The sequence below is a fragment of the Triturus cristatus genome, chromosome 5_1 (assembly GCF_964204655.1).
Source record: "Triturus cristatus chromosome 5_1, aTriCri1.1, whole genome shotgun sequence".
Classification (NCBI taxonomy): Eukaryota; Metazoa; Chordata; class Amphibia; order Caudata; family Salamandridae; genus Triturus; species Triturus cristatus.
This window is the reverse complement of record NC_140587.1, coordinates 711,520,281-711,541,359: the sequence shown is the minus strand read 5'-3', so window position 1 is coordinate 711,541,359 and position 21,079 is coordinate 711,520,281. Positions and strand designations below refer to the sequence as shown.

Genomic DNA, 21,079 nt, shown 5'->3' with positions numbered 1-21,079 from the left:
CCTTTGTCAAAAGTCCATTTGTCTGGATGGGGCTATTACTGCTTGATGAAGAGCAAGATTGTCTCTTAGTAGATACCAATGTTTACATAGAGCGTTTCGTATAACGTTGCAACCTTTGTGGAAGTGGAAAACTAACCTAATTGGTTATTTTCTGGTTTTTTTTTTTTTGCAGCCGTCAGAAGAAAAGTTGTTTGTGGTCATGATTTCTTATTTTACTGTATTCATTTATTTCAAGTCATATACACATTGTTAAAGGCAGTCCAGGAGTTTTACTGTCTTGGTTTCAACGATGTGATTCTCGCTGTAGCTTCTCAAGCTGCACATAATCTTTTTTTTACTATAATTCAAAGATGGAAGCTGTCTGCTTGAAAAACAGAATTTGCTGATGATGCTTTGCTATGGATTTTAGTATGAAGTTGTTTTTTATGTAGATGGTTCGGCACATAATTTCCACTCAAGTTTTGAAGATATGAAATGTCAATCTGATACTGAAGTTATTATGGGTCAATCCTTAAATGTACTGGACTAGATCGGAAAACTGACCTTGCCAAATTAACAAGTAATCATCAATATATTTCTCCAGAAAATATCTGGGGTATACTGCTAAGTATTAATCTTCTAAAGGCAAGTTTTCTCCAGATAAACCATAAAAAGGCATGCACAAGGAGGATCCCATTTTACTTCTATGGCCAATCGTTGTACTTGGAGAACGATTTTATTGTTGCAGGAAAAACATCTTTTTAAAACTGAAGTCCAACATGTCAGAGATCATTTTGTTGATAGCTCAATAATGTGCAGACCTAGTACTTTGAGGCCTTTGTAACCACATTAGTTCAATCTGTATGATTAACTGATGTGTAGAGGATTGTGATATTGACATTCAATATTCAATATTATGGAGTTTTGAAAAAATGTCTCTGGTATGTAACATGCCATAGCCTTCGTTAGTGGCTGGAGAAGAGTCGATATATTTGTCAAGTCTGGAACAAACAGGTGATGTCTGCTATTATGAGGTGTCCTGGCAGTGGGAAGCCACATTAATTTATTTTCAGCCACAGAAACTATGTAGCCATTCTTCGATGGTCCAAAAGCAAATGTTTTTCTTCACATAGTCTTTTCGAATGTCATTAATCTCATTTTTGTTTTTAAGCCAACTGTATTTCAGGGGTGGGCCAGTTTCAGGTAACTTGTAATATCTGAGAGCTGTCATTCCCCTTTCTTGATATAGTCATCTGGATGTACTAGGATTGTGTTGCACTCTTTGTCTGCTTCCTTTATTACAATTTCTGTATTATGACACAGTTTTAATAGATGTCCTTTCAATTTTGGTGAGATTTGTGGGATACATTTTCTTTTGGACATTTTTTTGCTGAAGTGCGATTCCAAGACTGAGATAATAGCTGTGCATTAAATCAACTTTTTCCATGAAGGTAAATTCAGAGTGATAGTAGATCTTGAGCTTCCAAAAAACGATATTGTTTTTAGCACATGCAGGAGTATGTTTTGATGCAAACCCTGCATTAATATCTCATTCCAGCATCAAGATACAATGGCAAATGTGGAAATATTTTCATTTCTTAAACAAATTTATTCAATGTGTTGTTGCATTTCGCAAATGAAAAATCTGAAATCCCCCAACTAAGAAGAAATATGTGGTTCTGAATGTCTGGACTCTAGAAATACCAAATATGTGTAGGTTGTCCTTGGAACTTTAGTCTGCACACTCATATTTATGATGTTAGCACAGATCACTAACTTGGTGCAGAATTACTGAATATGGTCCATTGCTCATTTGAGGACATATCTGTTCGACCTGACATCCTTGGCGTGGTATTCCCTCAAAATTTTGCCTTCACACTTCCTGCTGAAATCATTTTTGCTGGCTTTTGGGCTCTGTGCACTTTACTGCTAACCAGTGATAAAGTGGTTGTGCTCTCTCCTTCAAACATGGTAAAGTTGGCCAACACTCAATTGGTACATTTAATTTACTTACAAGTCACTAGAAAAAGGTACTAAATGTACCCAGTGCCTATAAATTAAATGCTACTAGTGGGCCTGCCGCACATATTGTGCCAACCACTAAAGGAGCCTTTTAAAGCATTTCTAAGGCATGACACTGCAGCCTGTAGTTCAGTTTTAAACCACAATTTTGGAGTGCAAAATAAACCTTTATCCAGGCCTAAAGCTTCCTTTTTAATACTTAAAAGACACCCCTAAGGTAGGCCATAAGGCTCGTAGGGCAGGGTGTACTGTATTTAAAAAGTAGGACATATGTGCTTAAGTTTTACATGTCCTGGCAGTGAAAAACACCTACATTCTATTTTCACTGTAGTAAGGGCTATCTTTCCCATTGGCTAACAGTAGGTTACCTTATTACCTTTAATAGGTGGTAACTTTGTATTGGGAGGTAAGTTGGCTCCCATGGAATACCAGATAGTTTGCCTAACAGGTCTTTAGTATATAGAATATATGAAGGTAATCCTTTACCATGGATGCCAAGTGGATATCCATGTATTCAGACATTTTCTCGGTACAGAAACCTATACCAGATGTGATGGGTCTGCATGGGGTTGGTGCCCCCTTTGTGTATTTTGGGGAGGAATCAGATGATAGGTATAATAGGATCATTGACAACAAAGTACCTAAATTCTTCAACGTAAAAAACCCTCCTTGTACCATTCATTTAGCACATGACATTGTTTAACTGCTTTGACATAGGACTCACGTGAACATCTTTCATCAATGGCATATTGAGCTGTCACAAAGATTCTTCTTCATAATTCAAGAAGGTCCATAAGAACCACACTGCCTTTTGTAGAATTGCTTTTACAGGGGGCAGCTTTTGGGTTTGGGTACTTTTTGGGTGTTTTGCTCTGCTTATATAATTAGTACATAAAATATTCTCATTAATTTGTTTTCTGTCCTCCCATGAGCGCCTACTAACTTTTCAGTGCATTTGGGGTTGCTTATATTTCTTGTCATGTTTCCATTGACTGTGAAGACAGTTTTGAAATCCACAATCTATCGGGGTTATAATTGCTTGATTCTATCCGGATGCTCCCGCTTCCCTATTGAACGCTCACGTCGATACAGGGTTTCTTACCTACATTTGATTTCTCTTTTTAAAAAAATGTGAATTCTACGAATCATGAACTCCCACGTAGGGTGGAATGACTTTGAGGAGTCAATGATCTGGTATTTAAGTACCTTGGTTTGTCCATTCAGATGGACGTGCTTAGATGTGATCAACGTTGCGGGAACGCGCTGTTACACTTGTGAGTATTACTTGTGGGACATTGTTTTCTTGAATTCACTAGGTTCATTTAATGGAGGCCTTGATAAATTTCTCTTACAGATTCATTTCTGTATATTTATACTCACCAGGTACGGGATGTGTTTTTGCTGTCACCATGAAATCGGGCATCTGTGTACATACCTTCCTAAGTCTTGGTATCTTTGAAACAGTTTATTTTCAAATGTTTGCGGGATTGCTCCCGATAAAGTTGCTTGCTTTTCCTTTTTTGTTTTCCTTTCTTGGTTGGATGTTTAAACTTACTGTTCCCCTCACTCTTACATTTTAGATTTTGTGGTATCACCGTACTTAGCTCGCTCTTTCACTTTGATTGTTGGTTATGAGATGAATTGTACTTGTGTTAGTTGCTAAATTTTCTGCCATCATTGGTGGCCTAATTTTCTCCTTTTGCTTTTTTGTTTTACAACTCTTGACTACAAGAAATTACACTTCTCTACAGAGGGTTTCTACAAAATGCTCGGATGCGCATGAATTAGCCTGCACGCCTGCATATGTAGCAATCTACTGTAGATGCTTACTTCTTTGAACAATTTAGAGTCTAATATCCACTTTGATGTCTTTATACTCTCCTTACTGGAGATTGAACTCAAAGGCATATTTCATTCATGAGGTAGGCCTGATGTCCACTGCCTCAATCTTTGCGAAACACGAGTTGGGTAAAGCTACAGAAAATATTATAGCATGTTCAGATTCTGTATTTAACTATTTGGGCCTCTGGATCCTTCTACATTGTCAATATATATAATTTTGAATGATGAATTGTGAATTCCAATATGTAAATGATGTCTATTTGGTCATAAGTAAAACTTATACATATCTGACTAATGTACTTGTTGGTGTCTCAAATGTATATTGTTGAATGCTGTTCCATTACTCACGTTTTATTCTTTATGTGGATGTGTGCAGAATGTGGGCCCCAGTTCAGTCAGTATGAAGACATTTTGGAACACTAAACACTCTCGGGAAGAGTGTGTGTGTGTGTGTGTTTATATATATATATATACACATATGTATATATATCCCCATCTATCCAACCAACAGAAAACAGATTGAGCTGTCAGGCATGTGTAGTTAGGAAAAGTGGCTTTTAAAACTAGTCCTTAGCCCCTCCAGTAGCCAACTCATCAGCTCAGGCGCAGGGCTGACTTGGGTCATCAGATATGAGTATCATTTATGACGTCACACACATCAAACCTAGAGTGCAATAGTTTTCAGATGAGAGCCATGTGAATGCTGTAAAACATCAAAAAGAAGCACTACTGGAGCAGTGTAATCAAAATCTTCCTCATTCCTATAAGATTATTCCAACCGATCAAAATTCTTTCAACAGAATCCCAAATATATATTTTGTAATTTAGGCAATGGGTATAGGCATACTTATCAGAATATGTAAAAAGAATGACTGAACTAGGATACAGCCACAGAAATGATATAATGAAAATATTGTGAGAAAACACCTAGTTGCAACTCAAAATATCTCCACAAGATGGATGTGTATTAGAACATCTGCAAGATTTGGCTCGGCTTAAAACTATGAGCCCTCTGGGGTGGATGTACACTTAAACCTGAACATATTACAATATAAAGAATCACAACAGCAGCCTATCATATGAATAGTAGCTTAAGAGTACTAATTCCTTATCACCAATCCAGACAGAAAACTTAAAGCCCTTCCTGAAACCTGGGTTACAGGCTATTCAATTGGACAGCTGTTCAAATATCAAGCTTTTGAAGTTTGATTATACAAAGAATCTGAGTCCAAGAAACCTGGGGTGGCTCGGAAGTGAGCTCTGGGGCGCCTCATTCAGGAGTTTGCCGGTGCTCAGACGGGATCGGGCACTGACCAACTTCTCACCACACCCGCAAAAGCATGTCCCCAATCGGCAAAGAGGCAAAAGAAAGGGAGTAGTATGCCTTAAATGAAACGGCTGCCGACATTGGAACTGGGAAATCAGGTTGTAGTCCCAACCTTGGCTCAACATCCTAGGATTCTAAGCAAATCACTTTATCTCCCTGCGCTCAAACAAACAAATGTTCATGTAAAGCACTGCAATGCCTTTAAGCCAAGTGAGACTGCACCAACAAACAAATATATACATTTTAATACAATTAATAAAATGTCTGCCAGACACATTTAACCCCTTGTTGTCATGATCATGACATTTATGTGTGTTATAGTGACATCCTGACACAACCGTTCATGACATAAACATAGTTCTGCCAATATACAAGTCAAGGAAATTGCCAAATTTAGTCTATATAGGGTGTGATATATACACAGAACTAAAACCTGCAACTGACAAAGTCTCTTGTCTGACCATATCAAGAGAACTCCCCCAATCATTTAAATTGGAAAATTATTTTTTAAACTATGAGGCATTTATTCTACCATGTCACCAAACATGAACACTGACAATACAAGGAAGGCTAAATAACAAAAAAGTCAAACATTTACAATGGCCAAATAAAATCTTACCTCTGTTCTTCTCCCGAGCCAACATCATGCAGCAATACATAATATTTGAGCGTGTTTGGTATAAACCATTTTGGATAGGAATAATCACTGCTGTGTTGAATTCTATGTTGTTCTTGCGACAGCTTTAAAAACTGCTCCACGGGTTCTGGATCACTAGAAGAAACGACAAGCATGCCTGGTGCAAATTAAGGGCAATACCAATAGTAAAATGAAACACATCATTAACTTCACAAGAGGTGTGTGACTCAACTCAAAGTCGGCTTTATTCAATTGCTATATTAGTCAATCATTAAAAGTACAATACAACATACACATAAATCATTACATAAAATACCAAACAGGCTGAATATATTGTCCTCAGTTCATTATAGAATTTTTACATAACAAAAATATCACAAATCCCACTTTCTAAACACGAACATTTAAATATGTATACATTTCCTTTGACTCGGTACTTGTTTAAAAAAGTAACAATCCAAAAAACCCTGTCATCATTATCCAAGAGTTGTAATGTATTGAGTGCAGGTCTACATCGACGAAGCCCTAGAAATTTTAAAACCGATAATAAACACGCTTTTCTTGTTCAACATAAAATTTACAAAAGAGTACCACATGAATAGTAGATTGTACTAAGATGTTATCACAGGGGCACTTTTGAAGTTCTTGAGCCCAGTCGTTCATGATCGGAAAGGCAACAAGTCTGCGGAACACTCCCAGCCTGAATCTGGTCAATAAAAACCTGTCGTAAACACCTGGTACAAAAGGTAAGTAGGGTTGAATAATAAAAGTTGTTAAAATCGGCTGATTATGCCGAACCGTTGGTTTAATAACAACCTTTGATGACATTCTAATTGTGTCCAGTAGCAAAATGCCCTCTTTTTAAAAAAACTCTTTTCTCGTTATCATCTGGGTTGTTCCAGGATTAGTAAAATATTCAATACGACCTACATCTTGAAAGAAGTCTCTACCGTATCTTACCCATGGAATCTTCAGGGCTCCTTCTAGTTTCAAGCTGTCTAAAAGAATATCTCTATTTAGCTTTGTTTCTTCTTTGGTCCAGAGCCTATGCCATAAGAGTATAGGCTCTAGCTTTATTAAATCAGAGATGAAGGGAAGACCCAACTCAGCATGACATATATACGACGAAGTGCTATTTGGTACAGATAAAATGTATCCAAGAAAGGATTTTTCGACCCGTTGAATCGAAAACAGATCAGCAAAACCCCAGACCCCTGCTCCATATACCACGATAGAGACACACTTTGCTTTATAGATTTTAATAAGCTCTACTGGTGGTCTCCTTCCAAGTTGTGTAGCAAAGTTAATAAGGGCACTTGTTGATCTTAGAAGAGCTCATTTCGTAGCTAATACTGCTTGAGCCCAGGAATCATTGTGATCAAATAGTATGTGGGATTCAAGTCAGTATGTAAAGTTAGCATAACGTATCTTGGGCTATATCTCTATTCCACATACATCGAGAACTGCTTTATAAGATGGCCCATTCGTTCTCCGTGTCTTGTATGATGGAAAGGGCCAAAAAGCCACACTACGGCCATCTTGGATTATGACCAGTCGTGCCTCAGAATCACGTGGTCCTCTCTGAACACAGTCTGTATGATTTAGCTTGTACCAGCCTAGAGACAGGGTGAAATTGTATTTACGGCTGAGGCCCAAGGTCACATCTGCAGTAGGGAGTATCAAGCGAAATTCCTCTGGGCCCGAGACGAAAGGGAGTCCCCCCGCCGACCTTCTCTGTAGAAGATAGTAACCTTATGTGTGCAGATGGTATGAGCTCATCTAGGAGCTCTAGGGCTAACTGGTGTTTTTCCACTCACAATGCTTTGTATGCTGAATCTGTTATGTATATAAGTGCAACTCTGTCAAGGTACAAGCAGTCTTCCTCGGCGCACCTGATGGGTGAGGTTCGATGAGGCTCCTCTATGTAGAGTTCTGTTGTGGCCAATAAACGATTGAACCTTCTACGTTGCCAACTGCTTATTATTGACTCAGTATTGCGGGCCACTGGTAAGTGTGGCCCTTGGGATTACTATAGATTACTTCAGTTGGCGACCACGAAGGGACCCCGTGATGGGGTCTTTCCTTTCCCGTATTCGGGTGAGAGGATCGAGGGCGTCTTGGCCGGGTGGGAGGAGGGGAGTTCACGTCCACTCCGTGCTCCCGATCGGGGTACCCTCTGCTGCTAGTGGCCCTTCACCGGGGTCCTACGGGCTTAACCCAGGAACTGACCGCGTTGGTTGTAGGAAGTTGGCAGCGGAGAACGAACATTCGTACCTGCGTGCACCCGGTGAGTAACTTTGTTTGTTTGAAGCATGCGCTGTTGAGCGGTGCATGGGTTTGAAGCACGCGCTGTTAAGCGGTGCATTTGGAACAGTTAACTGCATTTGATTTGAGGGGTCGTGAGTACCCTAGGAGAATTACGGAGGTCTTGCAGGGTGGTACAGTAGGGACTGACTGTAGAGACTCCGCGGATCTTTTGTGATTTTGAGACACTGATCAGATGCCTAGTTATTATCTGTGAGTAATACACGGCCGAATTGCTCTCGGAAAAGCCTGTGGCTGTAACTGGTTAGCCATGAGGCATACCTGAAGTACGGCTTGGACTACATCAGAACAGTCTCAGTGGTGAACCAGGGAGGTCGTGGGATGGTCCGTAGTCTAGTTCGTGGTTACCCCTGTCTGACAGCCTCTTGCCAGTCTGTTGGAAGACTGCCTGTTGTGATTCTGTTGATCCTTTTGAATAATTCTCCACGAACGGGAGTCGACGGGCTCGGTACGTTTGTTTGGATGCATCAAGTTTGGATAGGTTGAACTGCAGAGAATAATGTTATCTGTGATATAAAGTCTGTTATATGTTATTTGTGTCTGTCTACTAACCAACATGTCGTGTTTCAGCAAATTGAATTGTTTTGGTTGTTGTTGCCGGACTAGCGACTCTCGTTTGGCTGAGAGTCAGCCTGCCCCTCCGGAGGGCAGCCCTAGCCATTTCCTGTATGTGAAGCATGGCATTGCCCCCATATTGTTCAACACCTTGTGGCATAAGTATACTAAAGGTAATGAAGAGTTGCAGTGGCCAAAGACTGGTTCATTTGATGAAAAGAAAATTGCCTTTCTACAGGAACAACTATTCTCTAGGCGCAGTAGGCAATCTATGTTTGAAGCCTTAAACGCCTGGCAGAAAGAAGCCAAACAAAGACGGATGAGGGGGGAGAAGCTAGCGAGAGCTAAGGCTGGGCAGACCATAACTCAGAAAGCTGTAGCCTATGACAGAGCTAGGGTAGAGAAAGGAATCGATTGTATGAATCGGGAGTTTAGATTGAAGGTTGATAAAAGTTATGTGGCTCGACCTAATGCAGAGGATGAAATAGAAGACTTGCTGGACATGCGGCCACCGCCCCCTTATGTCCCGCAACGGTTATATCCAGAGGTATCAGCAGCTATTGTATCGGCTGGGGCAGAGACAGTCGCCCCTACGCCGGCTCTAGTTGCCTCCACAGCAACTCCGGTTGCATCGGCGCCTCAGCCCCCTCCCTCGCACCTGTCACTGATCTCTCTCGGCTGTCTTCCTCCGTCTCGGAAATTATGGCCTTATTGCCCAATTTGTTGTCAGCCACAACAGCTGAAGCTCCCCAGTTGTCGCCAGGGGCCATGCATTCTCCCCCTGCCTTGACCTCCTCTTCCGCAAGTGCAACTCCTTTTGCAGCTGTTTCAACTCCAGTACATCTGGCCGGTTCATTAGATGGCAAGAAGCTGTTCACTCGATCAGCTCTAGGAACAGAGGAAAAGGGGGCCATTGCAGTACAGGCATCCCAGTGGATGCGGCAATCTATTTATACCCTGTCTGACATATGGAGCACCATGCAAGATTATAAACCGGTGATGCAGCAGCACGCGTTAGCCCATATGGCTGACCGCCTCATCTCATTGTGGGAGCAAGCTTATAAAGGGGAAAGAGCTCCGACTATACTGTATGATATTCACACCCAGGCACATAAGTCTCAGCTAAGTCCAGAAGCGGTATATGGGAATGTAAAAACTCTGGTCAGTTACAGAATGCGCCTACACGCAACTAGTCCATTTATCACCCAGAAGTAACTGAGATAGTAGACGCACATGGGACGGTTACCCGCCCGACAGCAGACGCCCGTTTTCAGGAACAATGGGTATACACCCCATGGAAACGTAGTGAGGTACTTTCATTGAAAACCTAGTTGCCTGACCCCAGAAAGAATCCTACAGTATACTATAAGGAACTCAGGAAGCCGCCTCCTCGGCGGTGATTACACTGGCTGATATCGAGCTATTTTTTGCTCTATTAGTGCCGGTGGACATATGGCGGCAGGTGCATGACCAGGACCACGTGACGGAGTTTGGGGGAACCTGGGAGCAATTGAGAGACTGGGATAGGGATCGTAAGCCAGGAGATAAGCCCAGAACTGAAATACTGACTTTGCCGGAGAAAATAATCACTTACATGCATTCCCTAATCCCTCCCAGGAAAGTAGATTGGGACAAATTGACTGCGTGCAAACAAAAGGACGAGAATGTGTACGACTTCTTTACGAGGTTCGAAGGGGTTTTCATTGATTTTAGCGGGCAAGATCTGTCTAAGGAGGGTGGTATACGCTTGTTTGTTAATAGGTTTGTAACTAACCTATTACCAGAGATATCAGCCCGACTTCAGGCTGCGGAGAGTACCTGGACTACATCTACCCCTTCGACTATCCTAAGTATGGCTCAATACTATGAGCATCGGGAGAACTAGAGTAAGGAAAAAACTGAAGAGATCGAAGGATTTGAAGACTCGGGTCCTGTTACAGCAAGTTGAAAGGGGCTGAGGTAGGGGTCGAGGAACACAGAACTTCGCCCCGCGAGGGGCGGGGCCCGGGCAGGGTGTAGGAGGAACAGATTTAGGAATAAATCAGTGTGCATTCTGTAAGCAGGAGGGGCACTGGCAAGCTCAGTGTCCGTTGTTGCAGGCGCAAAACGGCGTTCCGAGGGGCCAAGGGAGAGGCCGTGCTGGTGGTCATCGAGGTGGACATATGAGACAGGAAGGTGTCGGGCAAGGTGGGAATAGTCCGAATTATTTTGACCATGGTCAGGGGAAACAATATTACAATGAAGGATGTGTGAGCAACGACTCGGCAGGCAATTCTGAGGCATAGGAGAGCCAAGGACAGAGTGGGGGACGTGTGTCAATTCCAATAGATCAAAACGGACCTTATGTACATGCCCGTTTAATGGATACATCAGGTAAGTTTCTAGTTGACACAGGGGCTATGAATAGTTCTGTTTCACATGCCCTTGTCCCTGGGGCTGCTCTGTCTGGCCAGAATAATGTGTCTGTAGGTTTCTCTGGAACTCCAGTGGTAAGCCCCATCTCCCAACCTCTTTCTCTTACTTTGGGGCCGATTTCAATTGATTCACCCTTCCTTCTGACTTCACAGTGTGGTGAGAATCTCTTGGGGATGGATATACTGAAGAGGCTGTATGCCCGCATCTATTGCTCTCCAGACGGTGTTTATTTGACTATTAAGAAACCCTTCACTCCTTCAGCACAATGTTTCTCCAAAACGGACACTCTGCCCCCTGAGCTTGCAAAGATTCCCCAGAGTCTTTGGGCTACTGGAGATACTGACGTAGGTTTGTTGAGCATACCACCCATTTCGATCACCTTGAAACAAAATGCCAGGTTACCCAGAGTCCCGCAGTATAAGATTGCTCCCGCAGGGGAGCAGGCATTACTGTCCATCGTTCATGATTTGATCTGCACCGGTGTAGTGGAAGAGACTGCTTCTAATACGTGCAACAGCCCTATTCTTCCTATTCTTAAACGAGCCCCGATAGATCAAAGCCCTGATTATGCGGACACCTATCGTTTTGTGATTGACCTGCGTGAAATAAACAAGATTGTAGTACCCCAATATCCCGTGGTGCCTGACATCACTACTATTTTGACGATGAGTCCCGACGGCTAGATTTTTCTCTGTCATTGATTTGAAAAATGCTTTCTTTAGTATTCCCATTCATCAGATAGCCGCTATCTTTTCGGCTTCTCATTAGGAGGCCACAGCTTCAGATTTTGTCGCGCCCCACAGGGCTATACAGAAAGCCCGAGTATTTACAGCCAAGCGCTCAAAACATTACTGGATACATTAACTTTGCCACCCGGTAACATTCTGGTGCAGTACGTGGACGATCTCCTCGTGGCCTCTGATACCGAGCAGGGTTGCCGAGCAGCGACGACTGCGTTGTTACAGCACTTGGCAGACCACGGTAACAAAGTCTCGTTGTCTAAATTTCAATATTGTCGACCGGAGGTGACCTATCTCGGTCATCTCTTTGTCGCAGGAGGGACGACGACTGACTCCTGATCGTATCATAACTATATCTAACATGCCTGTTCCTTGCACGCAACGTGATGTCCGCGCTTTGCTTGGCATAACTTCTTACTGTCGCCAATGGATCCCTAACTATTCCCTATTGACTAAACCTTTCTTGCATCTAACGACTAAAGATGTGTATGAGCCTTTACCTTGGACAGCTGAATGTCAGAATGCTTTTGTTTCTTTGAAATCTGCTCTTTGCTCTGCTCCCGTGCTTGGCACCCCTGATTACTGGAAGCCTTTTGTACTCTACGTGCATGAGGTGGACGGTTGCTCGCTTTCAGTGTTAACACAAGGATTTGGTGGTAAGCAAAGACCTTGTGCGTACTTTTCGGCGGAATTGGATAATGTCGCCAGGGCACTTCCCAGTTGTCTGAGAGCCACGGCTGCGGTTGCTATGGCGATCCGACAATCGGAAGGGCTCATCCTGAATATGGACCTGACAGTGATGGTGCCCCACGCTGTGGACGTATTATTGAACAGGGACGCAGACCCAGCACTTAACTAGTGCGCGTCTTACAGGGTACGAATTGACCCTGTTTGCACCACATATCACTATCAAAAGATGTGTCAGCCTGAATCCTGCTACGTTACTACCTCGCCCTCTGGAAGACCACAGTCAAGATATACATGATTGCATCTTTCGGACAGAAGAAGAAACAAAGGGGCGGATAGATTTGAAAGACATTCCTTTATCTGACCCTGAAGGGGAATTGTATGTCGAGGGCTCATGTTTTAGGTTACCCAACGGCACTAAGACCGCTGCTTATGCGATCACCACATTGCAAACAGTAGTTGAGACGGCCAAGGTACCTTATCGATCGGCCCAGGCCGCCGAGTTAGTTGCACTACTAAGGGCTTGTGAATTGGGTGAGGGGTTAAGGATAAATGTCTACACCGATAGCCAGTATGCTTTTGGCGTAGCACATAGCTTTGGGAGATTGTGGGCAGAGAGAGGTTTCCTTACATCCCATGGTCAGAAAATAAAGAATGGTCAGTTGGTTTTGAGGTTGTTAGCCGCCCTGACCTTGCCCCAAGCCATAGCCGTTGTTAAATATAGTACTCATAAAGCAGTAGTCGATGATGTAGGTAAAGGAAATTCCTTTGCGGACAGAATCGCTAAAGAAACTGCCCAATCCAATACCACCTTCATGTTTGTAACGAGTTTGCATAAAGGGATGATAGAAACAGAGATATTCAATAACACTATAGACCGTGTGAGAGAATTGCAATTAGAAGCAACCCCTGAAGAACTAAGGTACTGGCAAGAACAGATAGGGAATCTAGATGACAATGGATGTTGGATTGATCTATCAGAAAGATGTAGATGGCTGCTGCCGAATGCATTTGTGAATGCGGTCGTGTCCATGGCACACGGTCCAGGACACGTGGGGATTCAAGGTATTTGCGCAATACTAGATCCTGTGTGGTATAATACCAACATCCATAGGACTGCAAAGCAACTAGTCCAGAATTGCATGATTTGTCTACAGCATAATCCAGGAGGTAGTATCCCTGTTCTGACTGGTAGCTTCGCGCCCCCCACCCTACCTTTCGAGGTATTACAAATGGATTTTATTCAGTTTGAGCGGGTTAACAATCTCAAATACGTCTTGGTAGTGGTCTGTACGTTCAGCAAGTGGGTGGAGGCGTACCCCACCAAGGAAAATACTGCCCTAGCCACCGCAAAGGCCCTAGTAAAAGAGATTTTTCCCAGCTATGGGTTACCACGGGTGAACTGGAGTGACAATGGGAAACATTTTAATGCAGACCTTGTTGAACATGTTTGCAAGGGCCTGCCAATACAGCAGAAGTTCCATGCCGCCCGTCACCCCCAATCAGCAGGGCTGGTGGAAAAATATAATGGCATCTTAAAATTGAAATTAGCAAAGCTACAGGATACAACGGGATTAAAATGGCCTGATCTCTTACCCCTGGCTTTACTGTCTGTAAGAACTACTCCCCACTCCCGGAGTGGGATATCACCGTATGAGGTGATATTTGGTAGGCCCGCTAACGTATGGGGTGTGCAGCAACCAAAATCCTTTAGAGATATTGAGTATCCTATGTTGGCGGATTACCTTTATGCACTAACTAAAGATCTTCGTTCCATTCATCAACAGATATCAGCAGTACTGCAGCCTCTGCCGGAGGGTCCTGGACACAGTCTGGAGCCTGGACAGTGGGTCCTGGTTCGGAACTACCAACGGAAATCGAGTCTAGACCCACGCTGGTCCAAGCCCTTTCAAGTGCTTCTGGCTACAAGGGCGGCCTTAAAAGTTGAAGGGAAGCGGCACTGGATCCACGTATCGCACCTGAAAAGGGTTCCACTTCCCTTGCCAGATTAACAGCAGGACCAGGGCGAAGCGTTAAGGCACGGAAGTGATAAGTCTACCGAAAAGTCACCTTCCCCAGAGGCCCAAGGAGAAACGGATGGGCGAGTGTAGGGTGTCGTGAGTTCAGCGACATCTGCAACAGATAATCTGACACCTGGGAATGCAATACGTGACAAAGGAAAGTCACACACCCAATCCTTTATCTGACCCCACTGTGCCTGTTCTGTTCATTAATCCCGAAATACCGGGTCATGTCCGTTACAACCTGCGGCCCCGACAGAAAGCAAGGATCCCAGACTCAGCCTAGAGAATAAGAACGAAGGTCTGAGTAAAACCCTGGGAAAGGTAAAAACACTGGACTGAACTCGTTGAGAGCTTGGAACTTTTTGATAATGCTCTGTTCAGAAAGAAGATAGAGACATTGATCAGCTAGTGGGGGGCCCAGGTAGAGTTTCCTTTCAGCAAGAGTTGTGTCAAGTGCAACTCCGACGCGAGAAGTTTTTGTGCTCTTTTCTTTTCCTTTTTGTGTTACATGGAACAATAGGAGTCTGCCTGTGAGGCTCTATAACGGACACAGGAAAGAAGCACCCTCCGGTAGGTTGGACTGCTTATAGACTCCCCTTTCCCGAGATTATACCTGGACTTTTAGTGAGAATGTACCCTTTTGCTCGTTTTGTCCCTGAAGAGGAACGTCCCATAGTACACCGCCCTCTGTATTCGCATTTGCCAATGTTTTCTACTTGGAGTTTGCGTGTTAAAATTGTTTTTATTGTCATAATAGTGGTTTCATTAATGTTATGCTTAGGAATGTTCATCTATCTAGAATTCCGCCATCCTGTGCACACCCTGATAGCTACCACCCCCGCTCCCGAGGAGCACCGTTTTCAGACTTTTGTCCCACATAAAGAGAGGCATCGTCAGACCTATGTGAATAATGCTTTTATTGAAATGTTACATCAGACCCATAGTTCAACGAATGCCACAAATTGCTGGGTATGTGGCCTTCTTCCCTCAGTAATGCACAAACACGATCTGTTCATTTCAATGCCATTGTCATATTTAGGCAGTTGTGAAGCCTGGTTTAGATTATAGTCAATGATGTATGAACATTATGCTGTTGATGGGCACCAATTTTCAGAGAAGGATTATGATTTGATTCTGGCCTATATAGAAAGACACCAGGGATTCACTCCAAATGCCGAAGGTACAGACGGTACCCTGGATCCTACCGCTTGTATGAATGTGTATACGGAACATGAAAATGACACCTGGTTAAGGGATGAAGTATCAGATTTTGTGTCCTTCAATTTTACTGAGTATTTCAGATATTTCCAGGAACGAAATGTGTCGAATGAAAGAATCCTTCCGGTCCCCGTATTGAATAGCTCGTCCTCCTTTTGCATACATGGTACTGGCCATCTATTTGTTGGTTATAGTAAATGTAACTATACCTATAGATTACAAACCTTTAGCAGCCCACCTATACTTACTCCTCCGAATGTATATTTTGTGTGCGGAGAAAACGCTTACACCTGGCTTCCCAGAGGCTGGTCAGGAAAATGTTACTTATCCTTCCTATACCCTCCTGTTTATATAGCACCTTCTGACTATCATAGATCCCACTCGCTGAACCGACGAAGTTTAGACTTAGGAAACACTGATAGAGATGCTACCGATCAGACCGATACCCCTGCCCAACATTTTGTCGATATCATAAAAGGAGTCCTGCCTATGTGGGGACCCATTTTGACCAGTAAAGAAATTAGAAGATTGTCCAGGGTAGTAGAGGGAGTGGTGAATACCACCGCTGGGATATTGACTAATATCACAGTTGAGCTTCAAGCGACCAGACTTGTGACACTCCAAAACCGCCTTGTTTTAGATGTTATCCTAGCTGATCGCGGAGGAGCGTGTAGAGTTATCGGCAGCTCCTGCTGTGTATATATACCTGACTCCGCCCCTTCGGTTCATCTGGCTATTCAGAAGTTGCATCGATTAGCATCTGAGATTCATACGGAGACAGGTACCTGGTCTATTTCGGGGTGGTTCTGGGATCTCCTTACCACCTGGGGTTGGAAAATATTCATGGTCCTCCTAGGAATAGGGGGTTTCCTTTTCACTTGTTGTGTTTGCATTCAATGTGGGCCCGCCTGTTGCTCCTACTGTGCCACCCAAGTTCGTCTTGCTTTACCTACTCCTAAAGCAAACCCTGCTAAGGTACACGCTCAACTAGTGGAGAAAGAGATACATGACATAATGCAGATAGACGAGGGTATTTTTGAAGAGTAGTTCAATGGATAGCTACATTATGCTCAAAAAAGGGCCGTTCTGTGGGATTCAAGTCAGTATGTAAAGTTAGCATAACGTATCTTGGGCTGTATCTCTATTCCACATACATCGAGAACTGCTTTATAAGATGGCCCATTCGTTCTCCGTGTCTTGTATGATGGAAAGGGCCAAAAAGCCACACTACGGCCATCTTGGATTATGACCAGTCGTGCCTCAGAATCACGTGGTCCTCTCTGAACACCGTCTGTATAATTTAGCTTGTACCAGCCTAGAGACAGGGTGAAATTGTATTTACGGCTGAGGCCCAAGGTCACATCTGCAGTAGGGAGTATCAAGCGAAATTCCTCTGGGCCCGAGACGAAAGGGAGTCACCCCGCCGACCTTCTCTGTAGAAGATAGTAACCTTATGTGTGCAGATGGTATGAGCTCATCTAGAAGCTCTAGGGCTAACTGGTGTTTTTCCACTCACAATGCTTTGTATGCTGAATCTGTTATGTATATAAGTGTGACTCTGTCAAGGTGCCAGTAGTCTTCCTCGGCGCACCTGATGGGTGAGGTTCGATGAGGCTCCTCTATGTACAGTTCTGTTGTGGCCAATAAACGCTTGAACCTTCTACGTTGCCAACTGCTTATTATTGACTTAGTATTGCGGGCCACTGGTAAATGTGGCCTTTGGATTACTATAGATTACTTCAAGTATTCCGAGATACGAAAATCTCTTAGCAACCCCAATCTTCTGACCAGTCACGAACATTTCCATGCACCTCTTACTGCCATGGCCACACTGCATAATGAAAGTTTTTGAGGTATTAACTCTTAGACCAAGGTCATCCATAAATTTAGAGAAACTATCTAAAACACTCTGAAGGCCTATTTGAGTACGGGACATCAATACAGCGTCATCCGCATATAGGAGTGCTGGTATTGGATGCCCAGCTACTTGAGGGAAGTCTTAATTATCTTTCAAAAGTGCCTCACCCAAACCATTAATATAAAGATTAAAAAGATGGGGGGGGGCCCAAGACACATCCCTGTCTGACCCCCCTCCTAATAGGGAATGCAGCCGAGTGCTCACCGCCCAGTCCGCAACGTGCTCGCGCCTTGGCATCGGTATAAAATCGCATAGGAAAATTAATTATCTGTACATCAACCCCCATAACTTCTAGTATCACCCAGAGCTTACTATGCTTCACACATTCAAAGGCTGCTGTGAGGTCCACAAACACTAAAAATTACTTCCCCTTCTTTGCACGGGTATATTTCCCCAATAAAATTGATAAATTTAAACTCTGTTCCACCGTCCCCAAGCCCTCGCGAAAACCATACTGCCCAGGCTTGGAGACGTTCTAGTAATATTCAACCTACTATTTTTGTCCAGCAGAGATGTGGGCCTATAACATCTAGGGTCCTGCCGATCGCCCTTTTTAAAAATTGGGACAATAGTTGAATCTGCCCAGGTTGATAAAAAAGGGATACGGCAGCTCGCAACAATTACCTGGGTGATAATTGGTCCGCAAAGGGAAGTATTTGCCTTAAATATATCTACGGGTACTCCATCTGGACCAGGAGCCTTACCACCCTGACTTGCAGCAAGTGCCCGGTTCAATTCGTCAAGAGTAAACTGCAAGTCTGAACAATAATTCAGTGGATCCGTATTGCATTCCCCTTGACCATTATTATCGGTCACTTCCAAACTATCCTCGCCGTTGTATACTTTTCAAAAATTGTTAATCCATTGATCCTCAGTTATGGTAATTTTGAAAGACGGACCTGCTTCAGTAGTCAAAAAAGAGACTTTAACCACCCTCCAAAAAGCCGAACTATCTTTTGCTACCGAAGCCTTATGCAATGCCTCCCACGCCTCATTCTTCAGAACAATTTTCCTCTCTCTGACTGCTCGCCTGTGGTCTCCTCTAGCCTGCCTCACTCCAATTGGACATCTAGGCGTTTTATGTAGCTCATTTTTTAAATTAGAATATGTCAGAGTACACCTAGAGTCACACCAACCCTGTGATTGACCCTTCCTGCGTTTGAGTGAAAAGTGCCTCCCTAATTGCATTAGATATCAGATCGAAAGAAGACAGGATGCTATCTAGAGCAACTGATTTACTCAGACAGGCCTCAAAAGCATGTTTACATTGGTCAACCACAGTCTTATTTATCACTATTGGATCCACCATCGACCAGTGCAGAGAGTAGCCATTTGTTCTCTCGATTACTATATTGTCTAACATCTGATCATCTTTGTTAGACCTGGTTGATGTACTTGATGATAATACAACAGAAAGACACAGGGGAAAGTGATCACTCAGAGAATGATCAGCTATGGAAAACGAGTGGAGACCAAGCGTGTAACTATTTGATGTTAATATATAGTCTATAATAGAGCATAGACCCCCCTACCATTAAAAGTATAGGACATATGGACAGGGGTTGGGCATAGTTCATTTGCAAAGCCCAAGTCAAGGGTAGCTATTACTTCATTCAGCATCTCACCCAGTATAGCGTGCCAAAAATGGGAATTACTTATTCCTTCTTCCATGGGGAAGCAACATGAGTTATCATCAGTATTAGGACACAGAGTACAATCAAAATCACCGCACAGAATTAACATTGTGTCTTTAGCATTGTTATCACAAACAGACTTCAAATCCCTGCCCAATTTTTTAACAGTAGCACCGACTTTGTCCAGGGGAATGTGGTTATAGAAATTTGCCAAGGCGATACAATGTTTTGTGTCTACTTGGATTACAACTACTTGGTAGTAAATTTCATCTCCATACATAGTTATCATTTTTAAGTTCAAACTACTAGAAATATACGTGCATATCCCACCTTTAGCCCTTCCACTCGAGCCCTCGATAGCTGGGGTACAGAACGTCCTATATCCATTCAAATGAATCACTTCCGTGGCCCAAGTCTCTTGGAGACATATCTCTGGTTTTACTATAAAATCCCACCATAAAGGGTTATCTAGCTTAGACCGTAAGCCAGAGATGTTACAGGAAACTATGTTACAAAGGGATACGTCGCTATGATCAGCGACGTTGGCTGAAGTTATTTCCCGGAGAAGTAAATCAACACTATTTGTGGGTATATGGACCAAAGTTGAGTGTTCAGGTGTTTTTATTGGGGCGTCCATAATCAGGGTGGTTGCAGCTACACTATCTTCCCTCATCTCCCTGAAGGCTGAAGGGGGCTGACAATCTTTCTCTGTTTTGCTCAGTCCGAGGCTACCATTCTGTTTACGGTCATGGTCGACCCTACATCTATTAAAACTAGTCTTGTAGTAAGGATGAGCATGAAGACCTGAGATGAGTCAGTCTATATCTTCCAATCGGTTCAAAATGTCAAAGCGATTATTCACTGGAACCATATATCTGGGCTGCCCGGTCCCTGGGAAACTCTCCACCACAGGTATGCACCGTTGAGATCTAGGAGGTTGATAGAAAAAACCCAAGGGTAAAATATTTATACCCTGGGCATTAATAAACCGATTACCTCCCCTTTCAAGAATTGACTGCACCAAGTCAGGTGACCGGAAAGTTAATACTACACAATCTCCCCCAAGTGAGTTTACCGAGTTGCCTACCCATTCAATTCTCCTGGCCATTTTAGACTCTGAAAAAAGAGGATTGCTTATGCACTCAAAAGATGCAAGGACTTGTTCCTTAAGGCTGACAAATGCTCGGGAGCATTATATGCTAAGGGTGGAACGTTCTTCAAAACAACAGTATATGGAGTTGCTTCTGGAGGTAGATGCAGATTCCGACCTAAATTATTAGCATCCCCCTGATTAGATCTCAAATGGTCTTGGGTATTTCTAACCGTTCCCCCATTACGTGTAGAATCCCTCATAGTACTAGATGAACCATTAGTTACATTTGCAGCGTTCTCAGATGTATGACCTATGCCAGCTGTCCAGTGTGATTGGTCTTCATGATATACTATAGGTTGTCCTGTTATTGAAGAAAAGTACCCACTCGGAGCATGGGCGTTACCTGAACTAGATGGGTTGTTATTTAAAATAGTCAAGTTAGATGCTTGGCCACTTACAGGAATACTTCCAGGCTCGCCAACACCCTGGTCCGTTCTCCTGTTACGCACTATATCAGGGCCTTTACTTGGGCAAAAGACCGATTGAACCGGGGGTTTACTAGAAACAAGCTCCTCCAGCTTTGTTAATCTGGCTTCAACTATCGATATTTTTTGTAGTATTGGGTCCAGAAGAACTGATACCATTGTTTCTAGTCTACCCCAA

General features: G+C 43.2%; 1 protein-coding gene across 2 annotated transcripts in view; it reads right to left on the bottom strand.

The window, feature by feature from the left end:
- Nucleotides 1–21,079, bottom strand: part of TRAPPC8 (trafficking protein particle complex subunit 8) — a 1,257,619-nt gene that overhangs the window by 1,044,252 nt on the left and 192,288 nt on the right. For both annotated transcript variants that reach the window (XM_085605699.1, XM_085605700.1), the window contains one exon: nucleotides 5,790–5,964. In XM_085605699.1, coding sequence (XP_085461825.1) covers nucleotides 5,790–5,964 — 175 coding nt within the window. The remainder of the gene's footprint in view (nucleotides 1–5,789; nucleotides 5,965–21,079) is intronic.